General features: G+C 38.9%; 1 protein-coding gene across 1 annotated transcript; it reads right to left on the bottom strand.

The window, feature by feature from the left end:
* Window positions 1-608: 608 nt before the first annotated feature.
* Window positions 609-24,514, bottom strand: rhpn2 (rhophilin, Rho GTPase binding protein 2). Its single transcript, XM_085351768.1, has 15 exons — window positions 24,339-24,514; window positions 19,684-19,799; window positions 16,623-16,751; window positions 12,115-12,190; window positions 11,066-11,143; window positions 10,656-10,780; window positions 9,709-9,875; window positions 7,791-7,978; window positions 7,434-7,590; window positions 5,748-5,867; window positions 5,441-5,635; window positions 4,904-4,980; window positions 3,389-3,535; window positions 2,168-2,323; window positions 609-1,523 (listed from the first exon to the last, which is right to left on the bottom strand). Exons 1-15 carry the CDS (start codon window positions 24,402-24,404, stop codon window positions 1,257-1,259), a joined length of 2,064 nt encoding a protein of 687 aa, XP_085207894.1. The 5' UTR covers window positions 24,405-24,514; the 3' UTR covers window positions 609-1,256.
* Window positions 24,515-25,783: the final 1,269 nt, after the last annotated feature.

The raw sequence follows: 25,783 nt of genomic DNA, 5'->3' as shown, positions 1-25,783 counted from the left end.
TCAGTAAAATAGGGACTGTGACTAAGATAAAGACAGGTAGATAAAGAGTAGAAACCCAAATGTGGGATTCGATCAGAGTCACTGTAGGGTGACTGGCTGTCCAAGTGATGCAGGAAAGTCATCAGTCTGCCCACATTCTTCCCTTCTACAGACATAATAAACTTTAACTACATCAAAATTCACATCAATAAAACACAGGTCATGCTCTTCTTAGGGAAGCGGGTAGGATGAATCACAAGGGTAAATGATACATCCTTGTATTTCTGGAACTTGGAGGCATATTGGTCTGTGGCATAACTGGTACATTAAGCAAATTTAAAATACCAATATTTGTGCATTTAAAACTGTGTCCCAGGAACGGCACTCAGCAGAAACAACAGTCCTCAAAGACTGTCTCACAAATACAAATGACAGTAATACATAGCCATGGTACACATGATTTTTTTTTTTAGCAGCTTATAGAATATTGCATTCATCACACCCCTCTTCCCAGACATAAAAAAAACCCTCCACTATACAATTAGCATTCCCTCAATCACTGTTTAACATACTGCAACATAGTTTATTAAATTTACATCCATAAAATCCATGAATTTTAAATCCCGAAACTGATCAGCAGCCACTGATTTCTACAAAACTGTGGCAATAAGAGGATTCCTTCCCACATACAGTATGCACAGCTATGCTCACTGTGTACAGCTCTGTACACAATGGCACTAACAAGGGAGTGCTTAACCCACAATCAAATCACTGCCTTTCAGTCAAGCAGAAACTGGGGCTGGGTGTGTTTGCACCACTTTGTTTTCTTCTTCGATTCGTCTGGAGCATGTTTTTCAGAAAAAACAAAAACAAAACACTGAAATCGCAGCTTAACTAAGAAGCCAGTCTCAGTGATCTGTGCGTGTGTGTGTGTGCGTGTGTATACGTTTTAGTTTTTCCGACAGTGCAGTTTTACTGTGCTGTACATATACTGGAATGGCACTAAATGCTTTTTTATTGTGTCTGACGTACAGTGCAACTTGCATCAGATACAGAACTGTGCTGGGAAAGCACCCACATACCATCACGTCCACCAATATACAGTATTTGGCACAGCCACTTTCCAAAGCAACATACTACATACACTGCTGCTTAGTATTCCAGTGGAAACACCAAAGGTCACTGATAGTACACAAAACAGGTCCAGTATAGGTACAGCACAGTACTGTATACTGGGCTCAATATGCGTACTGCAGACAGTAACAGCTGCAGTTAGCTCAGTAGAGGCCACTGTCATTGTTGTAGGAGCTGGAGCTGGGGAAGGTGGGACAAGGTTTATTCCAGGGCAGAGCGCCGGCCTTGTCTGCTGTGGGAAGGCTGAGGGTGCTGGCACTCTTCATCTTGTTCTTTAAACCCCAGCTGAGGAATGATGACTTCTTGGCTACTTTGCGAGACTTGGAGTTCTTGTCATCTTCATTATAGGCCAGACAAATCATGGAGTAGGTCTTAGGCAAGTTTCCACAGAAGGTTGCACTCTTGGTAGGCTATGGTACAGACAATGAAAATGACATTTAGTAAAAAAAAAAAAAAAAAGTGTCAGTCAGGATTTTGCAGAGTTATTATTTATTTTTTTACACTGCATACCAAACAGTCCTAATTATTTCATCAGTCAATGAGTTATTGATCAGTTGTTAATATCCGAAATCATGAAAAAAAAAACTATTGCGAATAGTTATGAGGGGTTGCAAAACAAGTACAGAATAAATACATAACCTAATGAAGTTTACCACCTTTTAAATACTTGTAGAAGTGCATTACTTTTTAACATACTTTCATATAGTTTCTTAATTTCACTGAGGCACTGTTTCTTTCCAAATCATGCCACACTGTGGATGAGTTTAAACCTCAATGATTTTAGCTCTTTGTCCACATGTTTAGGCTACTTGGCTGGTGAACTCACACAGCAGTAATTTGTTTTAAACACACACGTAGGTCATAGTCAAGGTCCTGTTTCTCATGGGAAATGATATAAACCATTTACACTGATACCTCCAAGGAGAAATCTAAAACTCTGGACCGAGCAATCACTTTGCACAAAGACCAATTCTGCCGTCACCATTTGTTAATCAAACAAACCTGCTGATAACCTTTCCCTAAACACATTGGACAAAACGAGGGCCTTGCATACCATGGCAGTGCTGTTGTCCATCATGCTGACCACCTGGATATCAATCCCCTCCTCATCCATGTCCTTCAGAAGTCGCATCATGTCACTCACGCTCATCCACTTGCACTCTGTGTCACCCACAGCAACAATGTAGTCACCTTCTTTGAGGCCATCAGCCTGGGAAAAAACATGACAAAGAAAATTGAGTTACAGGGTGAAATGTCCTGATATTGTAGAAGAGTAAACATTTACAAGTCATGTTGAACTACTTTCCTTCGACTCCCTTGAGGCAGCTACAATCAGCCGAAAAACAACTGAAGTTTAGTCTAAAGTGGGGGTTATTTGGGGGGGTGGGGTTTTTACGCCTTATTTTTTTCAGAAGGCATAACTCATCATTAGCGTGCTGCAGAGCACTCCACTAACATGATTTCACATGTGTCTACCTTATAATGTGATCCATGTCCACCTAAGATAGGTCAAACACTAATGACCCAGCAAGTTCTAAATAAAAATCCTATTTAATGCAGTATTTAAAGTTATGAATAGTCTGACCTAGTTATCTTATGCAAGACTACTAATCTGTTTCTCTACATAGCTTGCAGGGCCTAATAAAAGTCTGCTCTTTGTCAGCACCTCTTAATGAGCTGTCAGACTGCTGGCTTGTAGAGAGTAAATACTCCCTGATTCTTAATTAAATTAGTAGTCAGAGTAGCTGACAAACAGGAGGAGGGGAAGGCCTCCAAACATTCTTTGAGGCTGAAATCCTGTTTAGGCTTCCAAGAGTGACTTTATTTAATCAAAGGCTCATTGAGTAGATAAGATCGAAACGTATTTGATATTCTGCATGGAAGCACAACTGAAAATTCAAGCTGTTAGATTTTCCACAGCAAACAAAGCTACGTCATGATTGTAATTAATATCGAGAAACCTATGCATCTGATTTTTAATCAAATCTGCCAAGAGCACCAAAAGTGGCCAAAAGATATCTCTCCTGTGCTCTAAAAACAATGTACCTTGTAAAATTAAGATGAGAACAGATATGCCAACCAGTGCGTGATCATAATTTAACAGAGTAATTTCAAAAAAGGAACTTCCAAAGGACTAATGCATTAATTATGAATTACATAGAAAGTTAATAAACCATGTAATGTTGATTGTTACATAGGACCACACTGACAGTCACCTAAAATCCTGTATATCTACTCCTGTTCATTCAGTGGTAGGAAATAGAGTTTAACTCACAGCAGCTGCACAGAGAGGGTCCAGTGAAACCACCTGAACCGGTGAGTCTCCTTTCAGTGTGAAACCCAGGTCTCTGTCATCTGAGCGAACCCGTATTGTCCGTGGGGCAGTCCACCGCTGCTTGGCCGAGAAGACTGACTGCGGGCCCTGTGCGGAGACAGAATGTGGATGCTGGGATTAATAAGGCTACAGGTATTCTTGACTTAAGAAGATAATATCCTGTTGAGTTTGATTTCAGTGAATGCTGCGGGGGAAACTGAAAATCCAATATAATGTCTTGGCTTGAGCCCTTAATACTCACATATTTGAGCTATATTACTGTAGCAGTAAATGCCAGGTAAAGGGCCAGAACGGTGGCTACAGTCTTGTGTATTACCACTTCAATTCAGAGGAGCTGGAAGTCATATGACTGAAGAATTAATGGTACCTTTCACACAACTGAAATTTTTTTAGCAAGGATGTCATTTTTCTGTATGATTAGGCAAAAAAGGCAGTGAATCCTTTGAACAAACTGACACTCATGGAAAACCTTCTCAAAATGCTGTAGGTGTTATGCATCCATCCTTGAAAGTTGATATTTCCAATAATACTTTCCATTTAGGCTGCCCGTCTCTAACACACTTGTTATCTGCTGGGAAAATCTCTCCTCCATTGAATCCTGACACTCAGTTGTACCTAGTACCAAGACGACTCTTATCGCACTGGCTTTAGTAATCACCAGAGTGATTGTTCAGCGAGATGGTGCCAGATTAAGCTTTTCAGTCCCACATTCCTCTTCATATCTCTGGGAATATGTTCTTGCTGCTGTGACTGCTTTTGTAACTGGCACCAGACAGGTACTTATTCACCTACTACTGGAAATGTCAGCTGTGACCCAGGCCCCCCTTATGAATGATTTCAGCTTTTTTAAACATCCCTTTCAAACAAAGTGAACAGAAGATTCCAGGGTTAGAGAGAGAAAATTTGTTAGTCACCCATCCCCCCTACCTCTCACCACCACCATTTATGAAAGGTACAGGAACATTACTCAATGCATTTAGCATGAAAGACTCCGCACTTGGAATGCGAAAAGTTTGGGAGTTACAGGAAAATGAAGTCAACCTTCAATCTCAAGGTAAATTCACCAACTTCAGTAGAGATTTTTCCTTCAACAGAAGCAGTGAACTGTAAAAAGTTCTATTTTCTCATCTCCCTTTAAAATACCACATTAACCATGAGCAGACTTAAAGCAAGGACCAGCACCTTTGTCCATGTTTAGTGTTAGTTTTGCATGAGTCCAGAAAGGTTTGGACACATCAGAGGAGTTTTCATGTGCCAAAGCTTCCAGAAGACTCATCCTTGGTTGGGTGTATTCAGAAACAACAAAAAATACACTCTGGGTGTTAAAATAAAATAAATAAATGAAACTTTTTAGGACAAAACACAAATCCAGAGGCATTTAATGTCCTTTAATGAATAGACCAGACCAACAACCATGTATGAAATGTGCGAGTAAATCGTTAGTAACCCACGTACCAGCCTCTGGAAAAAGTCGATGACTTTCACCTTTGCAGCTGCGGGAAATTCCATCTCTGCTTTGTGTTCTGTTTTAGCTATAAAAAGAGAGTAACAAAAATAAATTTATCACTCTATAATGTTTACCGTCACAACCACATTTCAACTGTTAAGAGAGATGGACAGGGAGTTGGCAGTATAAACATTACATCATCTCTACTTGGAAATAAATGCCACTTATCAAAGCTAACTGCAGCAGGTGTGGCAGACAATGCAGCTCCCTTTTTATGAGCAGTTTCCTGAGAGACAGTCCTCCCAAATCAACACAGTGTTTTTGCTTCGCTTTAGTGCCTTTTGTTAGTGTTAAGTGTTAGCTGTGGTGACACTAAGGTGACTGTTCGGTTTCTGTGATTACCAGAGGATGAATAGCTTTCACCTCAGTGACATTTATTGGAGACTCAAATGAACTTTAAAATCATTGACAAACTTATGTTTCCTTGCATATATTTTAACTCTTATTATTATAAATTATTTAAAAACTAAACAAAAACAACTCACAGATGATTTTTGGGGCCTCCAAATAATCAGTGAACTCTTCTTCATTTTCATTTTCACTCTGCTTGTTGACTGAGCGCTGGTGACTGGCTTTTAAAATTTCCTGCAGGACCTCCAAGTTGTTGGTATTCTTACACAATCCATAAATCCTCAAAGCCTCCTCATGACCGAAGATGGCACGACGGATGTGAGCTTTACCTGCAGAGGAGGAGAAAAATTCATCAAGAAAAGTGAAGAAGACAATAAAAAGGAAAGGAGGGACTGAGATGAATAGGCAGAGCTATTTTGTTCCGCTTTGTGCTTATTTTACCAATCCGCTGACGTTCATCTTTGTTCTTTAAGATGTCCAGAGCAGTGCATCCCTCAGGAAGGCTATCATACACCTGTGACAAGGTCTTCTCCTGCTTGTCCTCATCATCGCCCGGACCCACTGAACACACAGAGAGCAAAAGAAAAAAAGAAAAAAATTAAGCAACTGGAAAACTGTTTTATATCTCTCGTTTTAAAGCATAAAATACAAGCAGAACTATTGATAATGCTTTTGATTATTATGTGGGGTCTGCATGCTCTCTATCAGTACTCCAGCTTTGTTCCACAGTCCAAAGATCAAAGTCAAAAGTTGACAGTAGGTGTGAATGTGAGTGTGAATGGTTATCGTTCTCTATGTGTTAATCCTGTGAAAGACTGGTGACCTGTCCAAGGTATATTCTGCCTCTCACCCTATGACAGCTTAGATAGGTTCCCTGCCCCCAATCCTGAATTGGACAAGCAAATGAATGTTTTAAAAGAAGTTTTGAAATGCAATCTTTGTTCATATATTCCATAATTCAATCTTCCTTTTCTGGTTCACTGGATTTTAAAGTTTTAATTAAATCTATTAAACCAAAAGCATCCGGAAATATCTTTTAGCTTCCTGAGTTTTCTGCTTAGCAGAGACAGTATAGAGAATTTATTTGGAATCGTTTGTGATTAATCTGTTTACTACAGCAATCTCAATTCAGCCCTGCTCTGTAGTCAAGGCCTCTCTACAGTCCAGTGGTTAATTGCTCTATTCTCCGTGTTCACACAGGAATCTGTTAATGAGCTGCCAAACCCAAAGCTGCTTCGTTTCGTTGTTTCCTTTATTCAGTCTCGTCCCACTCTCAGAACCATAGCCACCCACTCTGCTCTATTTTGTTTTTGATTTATTCATTTCCAAATGTACATGTAAAGTACAAAAGGAAAAGAATAAAAACATACAGCGAAACAGTGCACATCAGTAGAAAATTGCATTATGGAGTTGACATAAAGCTGGAGATAAGAAAATCACCTTTCCTTTCCCTCACACTCTCTCACTTGGTCCCATCTATTTATGTAAAGAGCAGTAAGAGTCTACATAACTGTTAATCCTGCAGAAGTATACAGCACTTACACTCAGTTGGGGTTTTTTTGTTTGTTTTTTTTATTTTTAAATCACCTCAGCTGTCTTTCTTTCCCTTCTCATCATGACCTCTTTTGCTGTCTTTTTTGGGACTCTTTACAATCGTGTGTATCTCTGTGCATGTGCATGTATGTGTGTGTGTTTGCAAGCATGGATCTCTTTGTGTGTCAGACAATTTGTGAGTATCCCCAAAGAGGCATTATATAAAAGCATCCAAGATGGCTGTGGTACAGGGACGTAATCTGACATGACCAACCCAATGGCCCATACAGCACTTTAAGAGATCAGATATTCCAGAGAGCTCAAGAGGCAGCCCAAATCCTGTTACATCCAGCCTTGAACTGCTGTACGCATTAACAACCAAGAGCCAAATATCTACTACACACAACCCGCATGAAAACTTACTAAAGGAGAAATGTATTAACAGTCTTTTAACATAAACAGTTTTTTCAGGTAAAGAATACATTTGTGTTGTCTAAGCAGAACAACACAACAGCATTTTTTTATATGTATCTATGAAGAAATAAAAACTTCCTCCCAAATCCCACTGAATCAAAAATTTGAATCTCTTCTTACACTGGTGGTCCAGCAGTGCTGAAGCTACAAAGTAGTGTGCCATGGAGCGGTAGTGGTTGGTTTTAATTTGTGACATGGTGGACCAGAAAAATGGCACATTGTCTTTTACTGGTGTCTGGATCATGCACTGATGGACTTGATCGTAGATTTCTGAGACCTGGCAGGAAGAGGATGATAGAGTTACATTTAAAAGTGCATTAAAAGCACCAAGACAGGTACAAAAAATAAAAAGAACTGTGGCGACATTATCACTTTACATTCACTTTAAGTACAGTAGATCTTTGTAAGTCTGGAGCAAGAACAAGAGTATTACTTGTATATAATGTGAGGACTATGTGTGGCTTTTCTGAAGTTTACCTTTGCAGCCTCTTGTGCAACTTTCATCAGAGAGTAAAACTGGTTTCGGATGCCAGGCAGTGCAATCTTCTCAAACAAGCACTCCTGAGCCTGAGCAAGCATCAGCCGAATCAGCATACTGAGCATGGCTGGACTCATGTCGTAGCTGGGAGTGTGGGTGAAAGTCTCCTTAAGGTTATTCAAGACACCTGGACAGGAAAGAGCAGTCGGCACAAGTCGAAATCTAATTAGTCCAAGGAAACTACAATTAGTGCTAGTTATTTAAATCATCAGAGACTTAACTGAGAAAATAAGAAGAAAGAAAGAAAAAAAAAAAAAACTAAATTACTCCTACACTACATGGAAAATTTCCAGTTTTGGGTTCTATTTTGAAGCCTGCAGGGAGAAAGCCTGCTTTCTCTTTTCCAGCCTCAAGTCTGGGTCAGCTACATAACAAAAGCCACTTTCATGTAATCTAAGTCGTCATGTAATTCCAAGGCTATAATGGTAATTTCAGAATAGAACCTCTCGTTTGGGATTTGGTTGACATGAGCTATATCTGGAACATGAGTATTTATGTATCATGGCTAGCCCACATTTGACTTCTACTGTCAAAAATTTACTGTCAAAGTTTGATATTATAGTTAATAGATTGGGCATCTGCCATCTCTCTCTCTTTTTTTATCAATTACTTAATTAAAAGAAAGCATATATTTTGCTAGTCCACAAAACAACAGATGTGGTTCTGCTGGTACTTTAACCCCAAGTACTGACACCCTTTTAGACAGATGTTTTAAAAGGTGCACAGGTAGACCAGTGCCTTTTTGCTGTTAATATTATTTCAGCAAGATTAACTATATCTGTGTCTGTCTGTTAAACACTGAGCAAAGAAATAAACATTAAATTAATTCAATTCAGTTTTATTTATATAGCGCCAAATCACAACAACAGTCGCCTCAAGGCGCTTTACACTGTACAGTAGATCGTACAATAGTAGATACAAGTTACTTTGGAAGAAATAAGGCCATGTCCACTCCAGCTAAGAATTTATGCCTACTGTTTGCCAGATAAAAACCTGGCAACAGTGAGTTGCAGACAGCTTAATAACAGAGCAATGCCTCAGTACAATTCGCATAAAGACTTGGCAACTCCTACAGTAGCTGGCTTCTCTCATTCACATCACCTTTTGCATCCTTGGCTAAAGAGCCCTGCAGCAGTTGCGCTACACCTAGCTTTCCTGCCTGTAAACTCCCAGCTTGGATTACTACAGGTTCTTGGTCACAATGTTCTTCATAATAACATAATTGTTTTCCTTCACACAAGCCTAAATTAAAGCCATCAAAGCAACATAGTTGAAGCAATATCCAGAGCTATAATTATAGAGCAATACTGCCGACACTGCAAAGTCATAAATCTATCACGAAACATTCTGAAACCTTTGAGGGTTGGACAGTCTCTTCATGTTTTTGGTGCTTCCTGGAGCTCAGCCACATGACAAGAAACATCTACATTCATTCTCCGTCACGGAACAGAAGTCAGGGTGGAAGCTGGCCAATATTCTAAAAACAAAAATGTACTGCAGTGGTAATACTTTTCTGAGAACTGTGTTATCAGAGAAGCACTGCACGAGGGTGAAAAAAAAAAAGTCTTTAGCTTTGAATGAAACCTTGTGCCTGGCGCTTTTTCAGCAGTTAAAAGAAGTTCTTGCTGTCACTATTTATTTATTTTTTCATCTTGGCTTTCTTTTCTTTTCTTTTTTTTTTTTATATCTGCTCCTTTTACTCAAAGATTCAGCTTTCGGTAGCAGTGTTTCAGACTATAGAGGAACAAAGATAAACATAACTTTAAGAAACAAAAGTCTGACTGTTGGCCTTAACACAGGCTGAAAAGAGAGAATTAATATGACTGCAGATCATCAGTTCATCACGTCTCTGCATACCTGCAGCTTTCTGGAAGGAAGAAACAGCCTCCTCCAGGCCAGTTAGTGTCTGTCGATTAGCACGGGTACCGAACTGAGAGTAGAGGGCGGCCATGTTGAAAAGGATACTGGCCTTCTCTAGTGACAGGTTTTGTTGACATAGTGGCACTCCTGTGAAGGAGTCATACCTAAAGGAAAGTAAACACAACATTAATGTGTTAAAAAAAAAAAAAAAAAAAAAACTCAAGATAAACAGTCCAAAGAATATGAAGTGAAAAATATTTTTAGCAGCAATATAACAGCCTTTATGTCACACTTTGTGTGTTGTTACATTTTAATGTAACAGCATGTATATCATATTCTTGTCTATATCACTTGTTTGAAATGCTTCAAATTTGCTTCACAGCTAAAGCTCTTTAAAGTCTTTGAGCTCTTTATCTGTGCATTTATCTTTGCTAGAATTTTCAATTTAATTCAGTAGCAATGACTAACATAAGTAGCATGACTAACACGCAATAAAACCTCTCTGAAAAGAATGCTTGCACTTCATTGAGACTCCTTTGTGACTCTTGAGTGTGGAATTCTTATAAAATCCAAGACAGGATTTGTCATCTGATATCACTGATAAGTTAATATGTCTCTCAAGCCGTCTACTGTTTTGCTTTCTAAACAGGATTTCTCTTCCAGGCTTGATACATGACGAAAAAGCAGCAGGAGGGGAAAAAAACCCCCAAAAACTGCTGTCAAATGTTTCCTTTTTATTTATTTCATAAGGAAGTTTCCAGTCGAGTCACACCAGCTGACATGGTTTCAGGAAAGCACAGGTGTTCATGGCACCTCTTTGCTTACTTTGAAGTCACTGGATATAGTCTCACCTGTTTCCTTTCTGTCAGAGGTTAGAAAGACAAGGTGACATTTGCACTGCTTGCTTTGTCCGTTTTGCTAATTAGGAAATGACTGCAGTGTACCATGTGAAGAAGATGCCCGTCTGTCTGGTTGGGGAGAAGAATCGGCTCTCTATCAGAGGAAGATGGCTGTAGTATTTTGCAAGCAGCTCCACCCCGGCCTCACTTCGACTTGGTGTTCTGCATGCCTAGGATATGTAAGACAAAAGCACATGTTCACAAGTGGTGAACGAACACAAAAGACCATCTGTTTTCTGTGCTACTCAATCATTATCATCTCCAGTGTATTTGGTAGGTGGCAGAAATGTCAAGAATGATCTCTCACTCTACCTGTAAACTAAAATGAAGTGAACTCCGCAGCTAACTGCACAGGAAATATGTTTTTGTAGTTGACCCAGCCCATAAAAGTTCAAGTCAAAGGATTTCATGGTTTTTTCCGTGACAGACATGAATAATGGGTATATTAAACACACCTGTCGCAGGTCCATGAAGTCAGCAATCTCATCTTCAAAAGTCTTCCCGTCTTCACTATAGTGCTCCAAGATAAAGTCCTATAAAAGACAGAAAGACAAAAAAAAAAAAAAAAAAAAAATCAGCATGTAAATACAAGTTCTTTTTAGCATTTAGGAGCTTAAGTTAAGCATTCAATCTGTTGGTTACACAGTGGTTTTTCTCATACCATCACTAAATAGTACAAAGAAGACAACCCTGTGTTGTGTATGCTGGAGAGAATTTCTTTTCTCTCTGAGCCAGCCACATGTAGGAGAGGCTCCATCAAATTTAAAGCCATATTGTGAATACCCCCATTAAGGAGGATTAACTGGAAAATGTTTATATGGATGAATAACCTTTATCTTTACTGGAATACACCCTTTACTGTCAGGAGAACTTAGGTTTCTTAGAATTTATTCATGAGAGCAACTCTTTGTACTTGGAAGCTTTTTGAATAAGGCCGCAGGTCATGAAAACTGAGGCACGATTTCAGTCAAGAAGTAGAGCAGAATTAACGTGCTCGGAGATCTTTGTCAGAAAACGTCTCACATGCCCGTCAACAATCCGAAACAGGATGTGACACAACATAAACGTGCCAACTATGACATTTATAAGCGGGCTTACCCCGTTTACGAGAGTTCAACTTGTCTTTATAACTAGTGACCCACTTTTAGCTTTTTCCTGATCAGGTGATGTCCTGGTCCTAAATGAACATTCAGTGACATGACATAGTAACGTAACACATACATGCGACAGACAATATGACTGAAATACGTAATTCAAGGATACTTAGTTTCAAGGATATATATGTAAACATGCAAACTGAAAATACTGCCTACAAATATCAGTTTTTTTTTATTATTATTATTTGTAGCTCCATACCTATATTCCTGTTTTGACAGAAATTATAATACAATTTTGTTTAACTGATGATCAAAAGTGGTGTTTTGCATGTACTCAAGTATGCATTTCTGAAAGCACAACACAGTTTAAGAATGCCAAGTCGAAACTTTTGAGGTTTCTTTTGTACCTTGAATGGAGTAGAGAAGTCAACTTCTTTTGTTTCCTTCAGGCCCAAAGCAATGAGGGGAATGTTGGCAGAATCTCTGAAGGCAACAAAGACAAATATGTAGCTGATCTGTGTAATCCATATGATATAAATTCCCAACAAAGCAAACACATGATAGCAGGACAGCAGGACCTTTCATTTTTTTAAAAAAGGGACAAAATATTCAATACAAGTAAGGACAAATAGAAAATATACCAGTGCAACAGATTGATGGTTAAAAAGACGTCTCTATGGTTTGTGTGAATATATATATCCAGGAAACACCCTTTGAAAGCACACCAAGCCTTAGTGGGTATATGAGGTCAACACAGTTAGATTAGTAAATATTAAATCACACTAGTCCCATTAGTGACAGCTTTGTTGTTGAGAAAGTTTAGTTTCATAGGAGGTACTGTACAAAAGGATTAGGCAGATGGTGTTGTGAAAAATCTGTTAGGATTTAAAGGTGAATGAGGCCTCCCATGTCCCTCACTGTTGATTAAGTACAGAAACACAACACCTGTCTCCAACAGTCTTTCCCACTAGTCCACTGTCCTTTGTATAGTGTCTTTCTGTGGTTATTTCTTAGATTCAGCTCCTTTGTGGCATGAGGCAATGCATAACACAAAGTGCCATACAGTCTGTGGCCTGATGGCAGTACATGTAATGTACATTTGTTTGTTCTGTTCTCTGAATTGCCCTATTGAGGAAAAAAAAAAAAATCTGGCTCATCACTGATAGATTATGAAGTAAAAATGAAACGGACTCACTAGCACTGCTCATTATTTCAATGTATGAGTGTAAATGATTCGTCACACTACCAAAGTGTTGCTGATTTGTCCAGTTCCTTTGTGCAAAGTTCATGAACTTTCCTAGAACATTTCTGAATCAGCAGAATTAAAATGATTACTAATGAAAACAGTAAGATAATATGTCAGCATTGCAGGTCACCGTATTCATTTTTGCTGAGTAAGAGAGACTAATTTGCTCTTGTCTATTGTCCAGAATACACAAAGATATCAGATGCTCAGCTCAGCTGTGACCTCTGACACCAATTGCGAATACTTTAATAATTCAGTAATAAATATCATCAGAGTTTTAGAACTTCAGATAAATTTAGTTAATATTAATAACATCATTTTATGAAGTTAACACTTCTGAACACATAAAATCACACGTTTTTAGTTTTATAACGTTATTTTAATATACGTTTTCATCTGTCCCTCCTTAAGGGAAGATTAGTATTCATTAACATCATCCGGTTGCTAACAACATATCCAAACTGAGTACACACTGACTTCTTAGCCTCATTGACATGTTCTAGTTAAACGGGTTAAGAGGTCTTCTTAGTCGGTGTATACTAAGAAGTCAGAACAGATTGCAACAGCCTGAAACCTTTTGCTTTAAACGGTTTAAGAAGTGCTTGGCTCTGTGTAGCTAAACCCACAGCTTCCCTTGACTACTTGTTGTCCGTTTCCCGCGTGTGTGTGAGGAGCGAGTCTCTGAGAGGCTTGTAAAATTTTCCCTCCAGATTCCCTGTGAAACAGATGCACTCAACCCCCATGGACCCATCTCTGCCAAGCCAGAGAAAAGTCCAGAGTGATCTCATCTACAAGGACTAATGGATTACACTGCAGCCTCTCTCTCTCTCTGCCAGTGTTACTGATGAATGAGGTTTTCCTCTGGCACGTCAGCATGCCAGAGGAATGCTGTCTTATCACTGAGTGTTGAACATCTCGTGTAAAGAACAGTATTTTGCAATAACAGTGCACAGTAGTTCACCTCCACTCCTTTTGATGTGAATTTAGAGAAAATCATGTCTCTTATGAGGTCTGAGATTGTTAATTAATCCTTTTAAACATATAATTGGTTTTGAGCCTGAAGTTTGTATCAGGCAATTCCAGAAGCGGGTGTTTTTTGTTGTTGTTTTTTTTTAAATACAATTTTTAATAACAGCTCATTATTTTGCTTTGAGGAAAAGAGAGAGTTTAGTTTTTTGTTTTTAATGATGCCTCTGTGATTAGCAGCAGGTTTCTGTCAGGTTATAGTCCCTCAGCGCTGATAACAAGCTGAACTTGCTTTCCATCTGTCACTAACAAGGACCCCCATAAAACCAGAAAATTTCCAAACCATTAAGGTTGTAGCTGACATCAAAACAGTGTGTTTTATGGCAGCCTCTGTTTACTATTTGCCAGGCTGCAATAATCGGAGGTTAAAACCTGCTAGTAGCTAGAAGAAAGACAGACTGAAGCAAAGCTGCAACTCCTGAATAATTAAGAGTGAGGTTGTATTTCAGGCTGAGAGGAGGAGGCTAACTCTCCATTGTGGCTGTACAGCGTCATCCCTATGAGACACCTGCTAGGCAATGACACGAAAGGACTTTCTCAACATATCTAATATTCTCCAGTTTAGGCTTCCCACACACCTGTGCATAAGGCGCTTGTTGACGATGAGAACACTATGGACCTAAATGGGTTTTATTTTAAGCAGACCCACAATGACAGTTTCAGAGGTTTCCTATTGTGTGTGCCGTGAGCAGGTGCTTCTCTAATAGTCTGATAAGGAGACTGAAGAGAGGCTGTTTGTTCCAGCACTAATGAATGGATCTAAATAATCTTAGTGGCTGATGCGTGAGGTTTTCTTGATGTTCACAAAGAGAAGGTTTTTTTTTTGCATTTAAGCAAGATACAAACTACCACAAGCAACACAAGTGTAAAACACATAATACACTCAATATTTGCCTCCCTAGATTCCTAAGAGCAAAGTTCATTGTCCTCCCTGCCTGGTACCCTGCAGACAGGAAACCAAATTTATTACAACCAGGTTGAAGGCTCCTGGTGCTTACAGCACTGAGACTCTGCAGACCAAACAAACTAATCTGGGCTTACTGTGGAGCCAATATGAGTTGGCATTTTAGGTTTTATAAGGTCATCTGCAGATTTATGTCAGAAATTACAACACTGCCCTAACTAGGTCTTTAGCTCAACAAATCGTTACAACAGTTTTTAGAATAGGAAATACACAGTTGGATATTAGAAGCATTACACCTTGTCACCTCAACAACCCTGTTAATTTGCTCAGTATTTTGTTGGGCAAGGATGGAAGGACATAGAGCTAACCCTAATAACAAATCATATGTAGCATAGACTACTCTACCTCTACTGGGTGTGCATTCTTTTCTTATTTTATTTTATTTTAGTTATGTTTTTTTTTTGTTTGTTGTTTTGTTTGTTTGTTTGGGGGGTTGTTGTTTTTACACACAGAGTTGTGTACCATGAATTTACCTCCAGGCACTGACAGTAACGTCTTGAGAGATCCTAATAAGACACCCAAATATTCTGATACCATCAACCCTACCAGCCACACTGTTCTTTGAGAATGAGCATGTATCACTGATCACCACACGTAAGTGGTCAGAATGGAGTGGGCAAGGTACTGGGTGAGCTAAAAACAATGCCACCGAAGCTTCCGATGGAACAAACTCATCAGTCAAAATTAAATCAGTTATGTGTTTTTGTTTTTTAATAATGATTACACTTCATATTTTCAAAATGGAAGACTCCACAGTTGTTTAATTTCTTTCTGGAATAAAACCTACCCCATGATTACTTTCAGTCACCCAATTAATATTCTTTACCCACAACTGGCTTAAACTTGTTTGGTTACTTCGTAGCCACGAGGAAGTGTACTATTTGCAGCACAAACAGATGCATCTTCAAATAAAAATCTGTCACCACTTCCTCATCAAGTCCTTTGTGTCTTGCCAAAGTTTCATTTACACGTGAGTGAGAGAATGATAACATGCATCAACTTCTTTTATCCAAACCTTATAAATATGGCAGGTGCATTTGGAAAGAAAATACTAGAATCTTTCACTGTCACACACCCATACAACACACACCTGACCGTCACACTGAGTGAGAGAATGCTTTTTGCCAGATGATCATCTTGGCTTGCATACAAATTCAACTCAGTGTTTCCTTGTTGTTCTGTGCATTGTGCAAAACCTGATATTCCAGTTTAACAACAACACCACTGTCACCACTTTTCCTCCTCTGTCATCAAGAGGCTTTCGTTTGAAAGCGTGCCAGAGCCATCTGTCTCTTGTAGGTTGTGAATGTGTGTCTGTTGTCTTACATCTCTATTTTAATAGTAATTCATAATTTTTCTTCGCGAGGTTGGATCAGTGGTCACCTCACCACAAGAAAACTGGGACCAAAATCCTTTGCGTTGAGCTCCTGGAGATGTGTGGACATTTTAGCATGATATCTATTTCACAGCCTCCTTACATGCACTTAATGTAAAACTACAATTATTCTGAAAATTGTAAGCAATTATAGCCTATTGCCAGCAGCTGAATTGCTACTCACAAGAATACTACCATCTAATGTGAGGTCATAAGAATAATAAGGTCATAAGTTCACAATTCCTTCATTCTAAAACCCTTGAACTGGAGCAGTAGAAAAGAGAGGAGAAACATTTGTACTTACTGGTTGTTCTGGTAAACCTCCACAGAGCTGTTGAGACCTTCCAACTCGCTCATCAGAAGCTGAAGGTTTGAGTTAACGTAGCTCAACTCCAAGAGAACCATTTCTTTCACCTTGCTATTGGATGTAGCCCTGCAAACAGGTGATTGTAGAGAGAGAAAGATTGAAGGGGAAAATGGAGAAGGAAAAAAAAAACAGATCAGCCTTGTTATTATCCATTCTGGCTCAGCCAAACCTCACTGCAGCTGATTATTAAAACAAGCGTGTCTCTTCTGGTATTCTGGACCACAGATCTGCGTCACTGCGGCCCACTGTACACTTGCTCTACTCTTCGGCACGCATGCTTGACAGATGTCTCAGACTATGTACATGTCACTACTGTAATAGGACTGCACAGAGGTCACCTAGGATCTGGTCAAGGACACGTGTGTGTAAACGTTAGTCTCAGATTTCCCTGCTTTTAAAGCCTAACCATTCTGAATGAAATACGCCTAGAAAGGAGACCCCTTTTGAATCCCACTAGTCATCAACTTCCATGTCACCATCTGCTTCTGCAACAATTATCATTACTTACACACATTTAAATGTTTAAAATGTAGTTCGCATTTTTTTAAGTTAGAAGGATCAGTGCACTAAATGTTCCATTTGCATACAGCTTTGTATATGTGTGTTCATGCAGGAAGTCTGGAACAAACAAATGGATAAGGTGTGAGCATTTGCTGCATAGCAGAGATAACCCTGCACCAATACCGCTGCATGTTTGTTAATGCTAACATGCATGCACAGAGTGGATGGAACCTTTGTTATGTAGAATTTATGTTACGTTGTCAGTATGTGAAAACAACCTGCAATTAACGTGCATTCATGGAGACACAAGATAACACACACACATACACTATGTTTATCTACGTTTTACAGTGGATCCTAACGAGTTACCCGTCAGTCATAATTAATGGGACACTCACACATACCCATCGTCACCTACAACCTGTCAGTCTCGAGACTGTTTAGAACGTATCTGTCACCTGATCTCCTTCTACCCTGTAATTACAGAGGATTGCATTTTTTAGACATGAAAGGTCACAAGTAATGAAGTCCTACAAGGCAGGGGTTGGAGGGGAAAAAAAAACCTGCTTAACCTAAGGGTAAAAAAGCAGGTACAAAATAACCACCCACCAGAATTAACCACAGTCAGGTTCAGTGGATTCCCTTTGTATGACATGAAGCTAATAATATCCAGCAGTCTGGATTTTGTTCAGGCACATTGTAAAAAGGTCACCACATGCTGGATTTTAAATCCACACTTTATACTCTACCACAGCCTGCATCACTTCCTGTTGGCCTGCTGAAGGGCTTCTGAGGAGTTTGGTCTGGGGAACAGATCATGGTAGTGGAGGAAGAGATCCTATGGTTTGGACAGAACAGATGTCTGCTAGCCCAGAGGCTATTATTAATATGTCATTTAAATATCTAATATCATCCTGCAGTGTGTGGGAATCCAACTGTATGCCAGCATCTGTGGTTGTCTCTATCCACTTCTTTGGAAAAGCTTTTTTACACTTTTGGCAGATTGGCAGTGTGCTGTATTTTAACCTTAGGGGCAGCTAGCTGGTGGAGTTTTATAACTAAACGCTTTAAAGGGCGACTCCACCAATTTTACATATACATTTTCATTTTAGTACAATAAGGGCTGCTATGATTGCCATCTGCAACTATAAAGCAAATGTGAAAACACTTTCAAATAAAAAAAATAACCTTAAACCCCTTGTTCCAAGTGGCCTGTATAGCAGGTTAATATACCTTTATCCTGCTAGTTTACAGTTGCTTCATTCAGTACTGACCAGGCAGGATGGTCTGTAAAGTTCCAATATTGGAAATTTAGATTTTTTTTTTTTATCTTGTCTTGGTCTCTGCTGTTTTAATTTTGAGAAGAGAAGAGAGACAAGAATAGAAGAAAACCAGTCTGACCAGACTGACTTTTGCTGAAAGGGAGGAATGCAGAGCAAAGCAGAAGAAAAGAAAGCAGGCAGAGCATATAATGGGTGTCCTAGTGGGATAAGATTGCCAGGATATGCACACTCTCACACACTGAGATGGAAGAGCAGAGGTAGACCTTGGGTTAGATTGCATATGATTTAAGATCTTTAAAAAAAATAGAGCAGAGAGAATACCTATAACTCAGAAGTAAATCCATGCCGTTCTCTGGGCTGCAGGTGGGTTGGCAGAGGGAGACACACATACAGACACACACATTTTCCTCCGACCTTGCCTGGTCAGAATATGTCAAGTACTAAAGGAATGTGCAGACTTCAGAGGCTGACGGCAGGCTTAGACAGACCTAAAGACCATGCAATAACTGTGGTATCCATGTACAGCAGTATTATCAGACAAAAGGAAAGAGATCTCTTATCTTGTGCCATCACAGTCATGAGCACAGTGATGAAAGACAATGATTCACTCTTCTAGAGAAAAGCAACCTTTCATCACAAGGTGCTTTCTGACATTCATACCACTAAACAACATCCTGGCTGTCAGAGTTGTAAACTCAGCTGGGGAAAGTTTTAGGCTTAATTTCTCACATCTTGCTCTCTTGATTTCTTATAATCACTATAATAAAATGGATAAAAGTAAAGCATAAAGTAAAGAGTTCAGTAGACCCTCCTTAATCACATGTCACTGAAGCTCTTTGTTTTCAGATTACAAGGAATGCTCCTCTGCGAGATTGTTATCTCTGACTACCATTTACCCTGTGTCATTTCAATTCTTACCAGTATAAATTCACAACAGCTCATGACAGAAAGACAAAAGTGAGGCCAGACATATCAACAGCAACAGTTCCCTGCAATGCAGTGACAAAGGCTAGCTACAATGATGTAACATATGCAAAACTACATGTGTGCTTGGATTCTTAAACCCATCATAGACTTTGCTCTCCTCTTTAAATATTTCCACTTTAGAATGAATCAACTATTACTTAAAAAAACATATCTACTTCAAGCACACACACACATGCACACAGTAAACCCATATATTAAGTTGGATGCATGTATCACTTTGCTCTTACTTGAGCAGATTCTCAGCTCCAGCCCTCATCCTCATCTGTTTGATAATCTGCTGGTTAAGACTGGCTCGTGTGTTCTGCAGTTTGCTTCGTCCAGTCTGTGCGAATGGGTTGCAACCCTGAAACACAGGAAGGAAAAATGAGTCAGCAAGAAAAAAAACCCCAACAAAAAACCCATCTTCTAAAAATGTAACAAACAGAAAAACATAATGCAACAATAGAACAGTTTTACATATTAGAGAGAAACATTGTTGGATGCCAACAGTAGCTTCCCTCTTTGCTCTTCTGTAAAAATTGGACAACTACAAAGCTTCTGATACCAAAAAATTTGTGCCTTCCCAGCAGATTCTGCACGTTCAAAACTTCAGCTTCAATTTACTATAAAAGATCTATTATATTATTACTTATTCAATGTGATAAAATACTTGACACTCTTAAGGTTTCAACATTTTTCTTTCTGTTAAAATTTTAGGGCTTTTACATCATTTTTAGTTTTTGACGTAAGAAAAAAAGCTTCACCTTATTATGTAATTACGTGTATCAATTAAGGTACCTGATGTCATTTTCCATGACTACACATAATGGACCCACATGAACTATAGCGGTACTACGTATCCTTGACTTTATCACAAACTTACCAATCTAAATAAGTTAAAAGGTTGTCATTCACAGCAGCTCACATAAACTGGCACCAGGAATTCATTCTCACTGACTCACTGAAGAGCAGAGGTGTGGTCTGTGGTTTATTTTGGTTAGTGAAAACAACGTGATGTGAAGAGACCAGTCAGCACAGTAAAACTAGTTAGATTACAGTGATCAGCATGGGACATCTAAGCTGAAATGATCTGACTCACTCTGAGGTCAGCAAAAGAATGAGCTTTAGTTTCTTTTGTAATAAGTAATAAATGGATAATATGTTTAATTTCTCTGTCCCGTTTTAAATGTCAACAATGAGGCACAAGTTTCGATTATTTAATTTTTTTCCATAACAGGGAGGATTCCCACAATCATGGTCAGCAGGGGAGAAAACAGTCTGAGTAAATTTTACCAAAAATTTCAGAGTAATGTTTAAATTACTGTTACACTGTACAATACAAATGAACATATCTACATAACAGCTGAAGATGATCTGTGCCCTGTACCTCTGATTAAGGTTTTGAATCTAACAGCCAAACTCCTCAAAAAACTAAATTAGTTACACCTGAGATGTGTAGTATCACCATAGCAACAACAGCATAATACCAAAGTTAAAATATTAATATAAACTTAGGAGTAAAAATACTTTTTGTAATGTAGTAAAGCTTTGAATGCAGTCACCATCTCTTCACTGATAATGTGACAGTCTCTCACTGCCTTCCCACTACCTAAACTGACTTAATTCACCTTATAAGATGTTGAGCAAAAGTTATATTTTGTAACAAAAACAGAACCCACACTTTGTTAACACTTTAATTAGTTCACAAGACTGTCCGGAAATTAGATGTTTTGTTATGTCTGCCACAAAAACAGCTTAAATATTCTTATTCATTACAGTTTCTCCAAGTAAGGCTATAGATGTACGTGCTTCTCTGTCACACCTGCCAGATATTTTACAGATAACTAAGTCTCACGTCAATGTTGATCTCAGAGACTTCCTGTAAAATGAGTAAGCAAAGGTATTTGTCTTGAGAACAAATTTCAGCACTGCAGGTCAAGTGGCTTCAACAATAGTCACATTTAGCATAATATTTTAGTCACAGTATAATGTACTCTCGAAACCAGCCTGCCATAGTTATTTGGTTCATCCTGTTCAAACAGTTGAACCACCTGAGGGCGTAATGATTAACCAAGTCATGTTAACTACACAATAGAAGAGTACTGAAACTATCAAGGGTGTGGCAAAACACAACAGATAATTGTAGAATGACGGCAGGCTGAAGACGTTTTGTCTGGTCACGTCAATCGTGACATCACCAGCAGCAGTATGTACCAGGACAAAGGAGTGGCTCAAGTATGATAGCAACCATAGCAGGACATTTTTCTATGTATACTTTGTTACTATGCTACAAAACTTTTTGACATCCTATTAAGTGACACATGGAACTAAACCACTTGGCTGCTTATGCTGCTGCTGCCCTTACTAACCCACTGATCCGCACACTGAAGTGAGCCCCTCCTACCCACTGGCACACTTGAACAGAACAGTCTTTCTCTACAAGTGTTCAAAACACTTCATTAGAGCAAAACACAAAGGCAGCGCAGTCCATTACCATATCCATCAAACAGCAAATCAATCTGGTATTATATAACTGATTCTTCATAAAGAACATGTGGAGCATTAATTCATGGGATAGTTGGTTTATACAAGTGCTGATTAGGACTGGCAACGAGCCAGGGAGAGGCTTCAGCCATGACCCAGTTCTGGTAGCAACAGACTCACAGCTCCTGCTCGGTATCATTTAATGATGACATGAATAATGACAAGTTGAAAACTTGTATTTTCCCTAAATGACTCTTCACTCTGAATCCATTCCAAGTGTGCATACTGCTGTCAAACAGTGTGTTCTTGTTTCAATTCAAAGACATGCATTTATTTCAGGGGAACTACTGCATGAGTAAATATTTGTTTATGGCTTGATCTCATTTGTCGTTTTCCAATACAAAAGTCTACTGAGGAAATCTAAGTGTGCCTCCAAGTCAGCTGAGCTTGTCTGGTTTGTGAACCAGGACACATGTTGTCAATTTGTGTCTGTGGTCTGGCTGAAGGACACCCTCAGGCCAGATGCTACGTCAATCCTCTCACTGGCCAAGGAGGATAAGGAGAAGAAACATGCCTATTCGGCTTTTTGTTCTGCCATCTTTCCATTCTGCAGCCCAAACAGTCGGACACCAGCCAGCTGGAGGTGAAACGGTGGAAGGCTAGGACGGAAGCCCCGAACCACAACAGCTCCCTGGAGCATCCACTGGAGCCGGTGAGGCCTTGTAAATCATTACACTCATTTTCACTCAAGAGTGAGAGAGAAGCTCAAAAATGGAGGCAAAGATCAACTCGACTTCACTTAGTTAAAATTTGACCCAAAGTTTCCAAATTGCAAATCTCTTCAGCGTGACAAAATGAGGGCACAGAACTCATTGTGTGGTTTTAGCAAATGTGCAAGCATTTTTATGGCAAGGCCATGAAAGTAAAACACATGAATGTTCAATACAGAAATACACCGAACTAAAAGAAAGAACTTAAAATGAAAAAAATAGGTGCTTGTAATATCTGAAATGCCTTATAATAATAATAATAATAATAATAATAATATTTTGGAGGCTCTATAGTCTCCCATCATGTCTTGTGGCAGTGCCAGACCCCAGCTCCCACTGACCTTTTTATAGACAGAGGAAGTGCAACACAGAGCCTAAATCCAGACAGCGTTCAGAAGGGGATTTGGTGGGATTGAAAGAAACAAAGGCTGTGTTCAGATGTCCATCTAAACAAGCTTTTTCTATAAAAACACATTTCAGTTGTGGATACCAGTGTAAATGTAGAAGAATGAGACACAGACCACAGCATGGCAGTCAGGCAAGCCAATAAAAACACATTAGATAATCACTCTCTCACTGCCAGCTGCCTTTCTCATGACCTCAAACTGGACAGACTAGGCGCTCTGGAAAATGCTACAACCCCAGGTACTTGAAAAGGTGAAACCAGTTGGAGAGGTTTCTCTGCTGGTCCTCATGCAGGGTTTGTCAATTATTGTGCCATGACAATTCACAAGCCTATTTACAGCATGAAACTGTCTCAGTTACACTACAAGGGGTGCATTTTTAACCAAGTCCAATTTAAATATGTATCTTTTACATCACTCTGCTGATGAGGTTATTCAGATTACCTCCCAGGAACTGTGAGATACAATCATTAAAAAGACCAAAGGTTTGCGCTTTACTTGGCTATCAATTTCTCTTAAATACAATGATCTTCTTTTTTTTTTTTCTTCAAACAAACCCAACCTGTTTCATGCCTCGGCAGTAAGGCTAAACTGACCAAAGTCCACCAGGAATGTCAACAAATTCTTTTAACTATCAATCATCCTCACACCTCCCTAACAACAAACAGGGAGTTGATTATGTTGATTGTGGGATATTTGGCCGCGGCTCCCAGTATCAACAAGTGCACGAAGTACAGCTATTCTGGGTGTAACACACACACACACACACACACACCCACGGACACCTGAAGCTGACAATGCTGTGGTTTCTGCTGCGGCTGTTGGTGACAGATAAGGAGCAGCTTTTTGTACTCGAAAGACTGAAATCAAGCATCAACCTATCGATTTTTATTACATCTAATACACCAAAGAATAATTTACCATGATTAGTTGGTTTCTTTGGAAAAAATTAAAATGGAAGAAAAATAAAATAGCAACTAATTGCTCTTTAAATGGGAAGCGGAAACAATAAGTTGGATATAAAAAGGGGAGTTTATTGGGAAATGTTAATTGTCTTTAACATTAGCACAGGCCTTATTAAACGTTCGGTTTAATAAGTTAAAACAGTAGCACGTCAACAACAAGCCTAACCTTAAGTCACCATTTTTCCAGGTTAAACTTAACAGTATACGCTGGATACATTACTGTGGGGATACGTGTCCTGCTTTTGTTCTCAAAGTGGAAGGACGAGAGACAAAAACTCACCTTTTTGAAATAATTTTTGTCTCCGCCGCCGTCGTTGATGCCATTTGGTAAAAGAGCGTCCGTCATCCTGAAGGCACGCACTCCGAGAACCTCAAGAGGAGAAAAAAATGTTTTCTTTTTTTCTTTTTTTAATTAACAGCTTTTAACAACAGGTGAGAACCTCTCTACACCACCAATATGCCTGCTGTTCTAACTTCTCTTCACTCAGTCAGAGATTTTTCCAGTAGGAAACCAGAAGCTCCGCCCACACAAACAGAATGGGTGGTGCTTTCACGGCCCAAAAGAAGCTCAGCGGAAGACACCTGTTTAGTTCAGGCTCTACGGAGTGCGTTATGTGAGACGGCTAGATATAAGATGAAATGCTGTTATGTAAGCGTGTAATAGTGAAAAGAAAAACAAGAAAATATATCGGTCTTTTAACTCTTGTATTGATCTCAAAGTCATATTTATATTCTATTAATACCTGTGCCACCCTCATCTAAATTTCCCAGATCTGTCTGACCAAAGAAAATCAAATGTTGAGCTAATACAAAAGTATTACATTAACACATTAAGTATTAAAGTACTGTAACACTGTAAAATACTAGCAGTAGTAGTTCAACATAACAGTCGTTCGTTTTTCAGTTTCTATTTTTATTCTAAACCAATGGTTTGCAAAGTGACAGTTATCTATGTAAAACTATGCAAAATAGTTCCTTCAACATAAACCAATACGGAAATGTGACTTTGGCAACAGATCTGTTGTTCAAAATGTCCTACACACCAACACCGGACAAGGATATAATAATGTGTGAGAAAACACGTAAACAAAAAAACTAACAAACCTGAACCCCTGCGTACTACAGTGAGGACATCCCATGGTTATGCTATGTTTTGTTGAGCCATATGAGTTATTTATCCTCATAGAGGGAATGATTACTAAAAATTACAAAGCTGCTGTCATTCATGAGCTTTATTCTAGAATAAAACTTTTTTTTTCTTTTTTTCTTTTTCTTTTTTAAACGGAACATGAGATGATGTGGCTAACAGCCTACTAGGCCACCTGGTGGTGTTGTTTCATTTTATTTTTCCACATGCTGATACAGGCTGTATGTCTTTAAGTCTAAGATGTAATACTTGGAAGAAATCAGTGTCTGACACATATTTCATTACATCACTATTATCACATGAATGATTGCCACAGTTGTGTCTCTTTCTTTAAGATTCTTTCTTTGAAAGAGAAAAATGTTACCCCTGGGCTTTTCTGTTTTAGAATTCCCGAACTGTATGAATTTGAATATGCAATATAGCGCCATATTATATCACAGCTTTCAAAAGTATATTACTTGAAGTTTATCTGTTTTTTAAATGCTAAAATAAAATAGTGAACGCAGTTTCCTTTACTGACATGTAGGCTGGCAGAAAGGGGGCATTCAGGGAAACAAGATGATGTGAAATACAAAAAC

This window comes from Diplotaxodon limnothrissa, linkage group LG1, assembly GCF_057381915.1.
Source record: "Diplotaxodon limnothrissa isolate DT_005_m linkage group LG1, D_limnothrissa_male_GT1.1, whole genome shotgun sequence".
Taxonomy (NCBI): Eukaryota; Metazoa; Chordata; class Actinopteri; order Cichliformes; family Cichlidae; genus Diplotaxodon; species Diplotaxodon limnothrissa.
This window is presented reverse-complemented; position numbering and strand designations above follow the sequence as displayed.

Bases quoted from the DNA above. Each gene is read 5' to 3' on its own strand.
- rhpn2 (XM_085351768.1), bottom strand. From the start codon at position 24,404: ATGACGGACGCTCTTTTACCAAATGGCATCAACGACGGCGGCGGAGAC. The intron at 12,191-16,622 runs GTAAGTACAAAT...TGTTGCCTTCAG, and splicing joins GAGGTTTACCAGAACAACCA to AGATTCTGCCAACATTCCCC. The intron at 5,868-7,433 runs GTAAGAAGAGAT...CTGTGTGTTCAG, and splicing joins AGCACTGCTGGACCACCAGT to TGGGTCCGGGCGATGATGAG.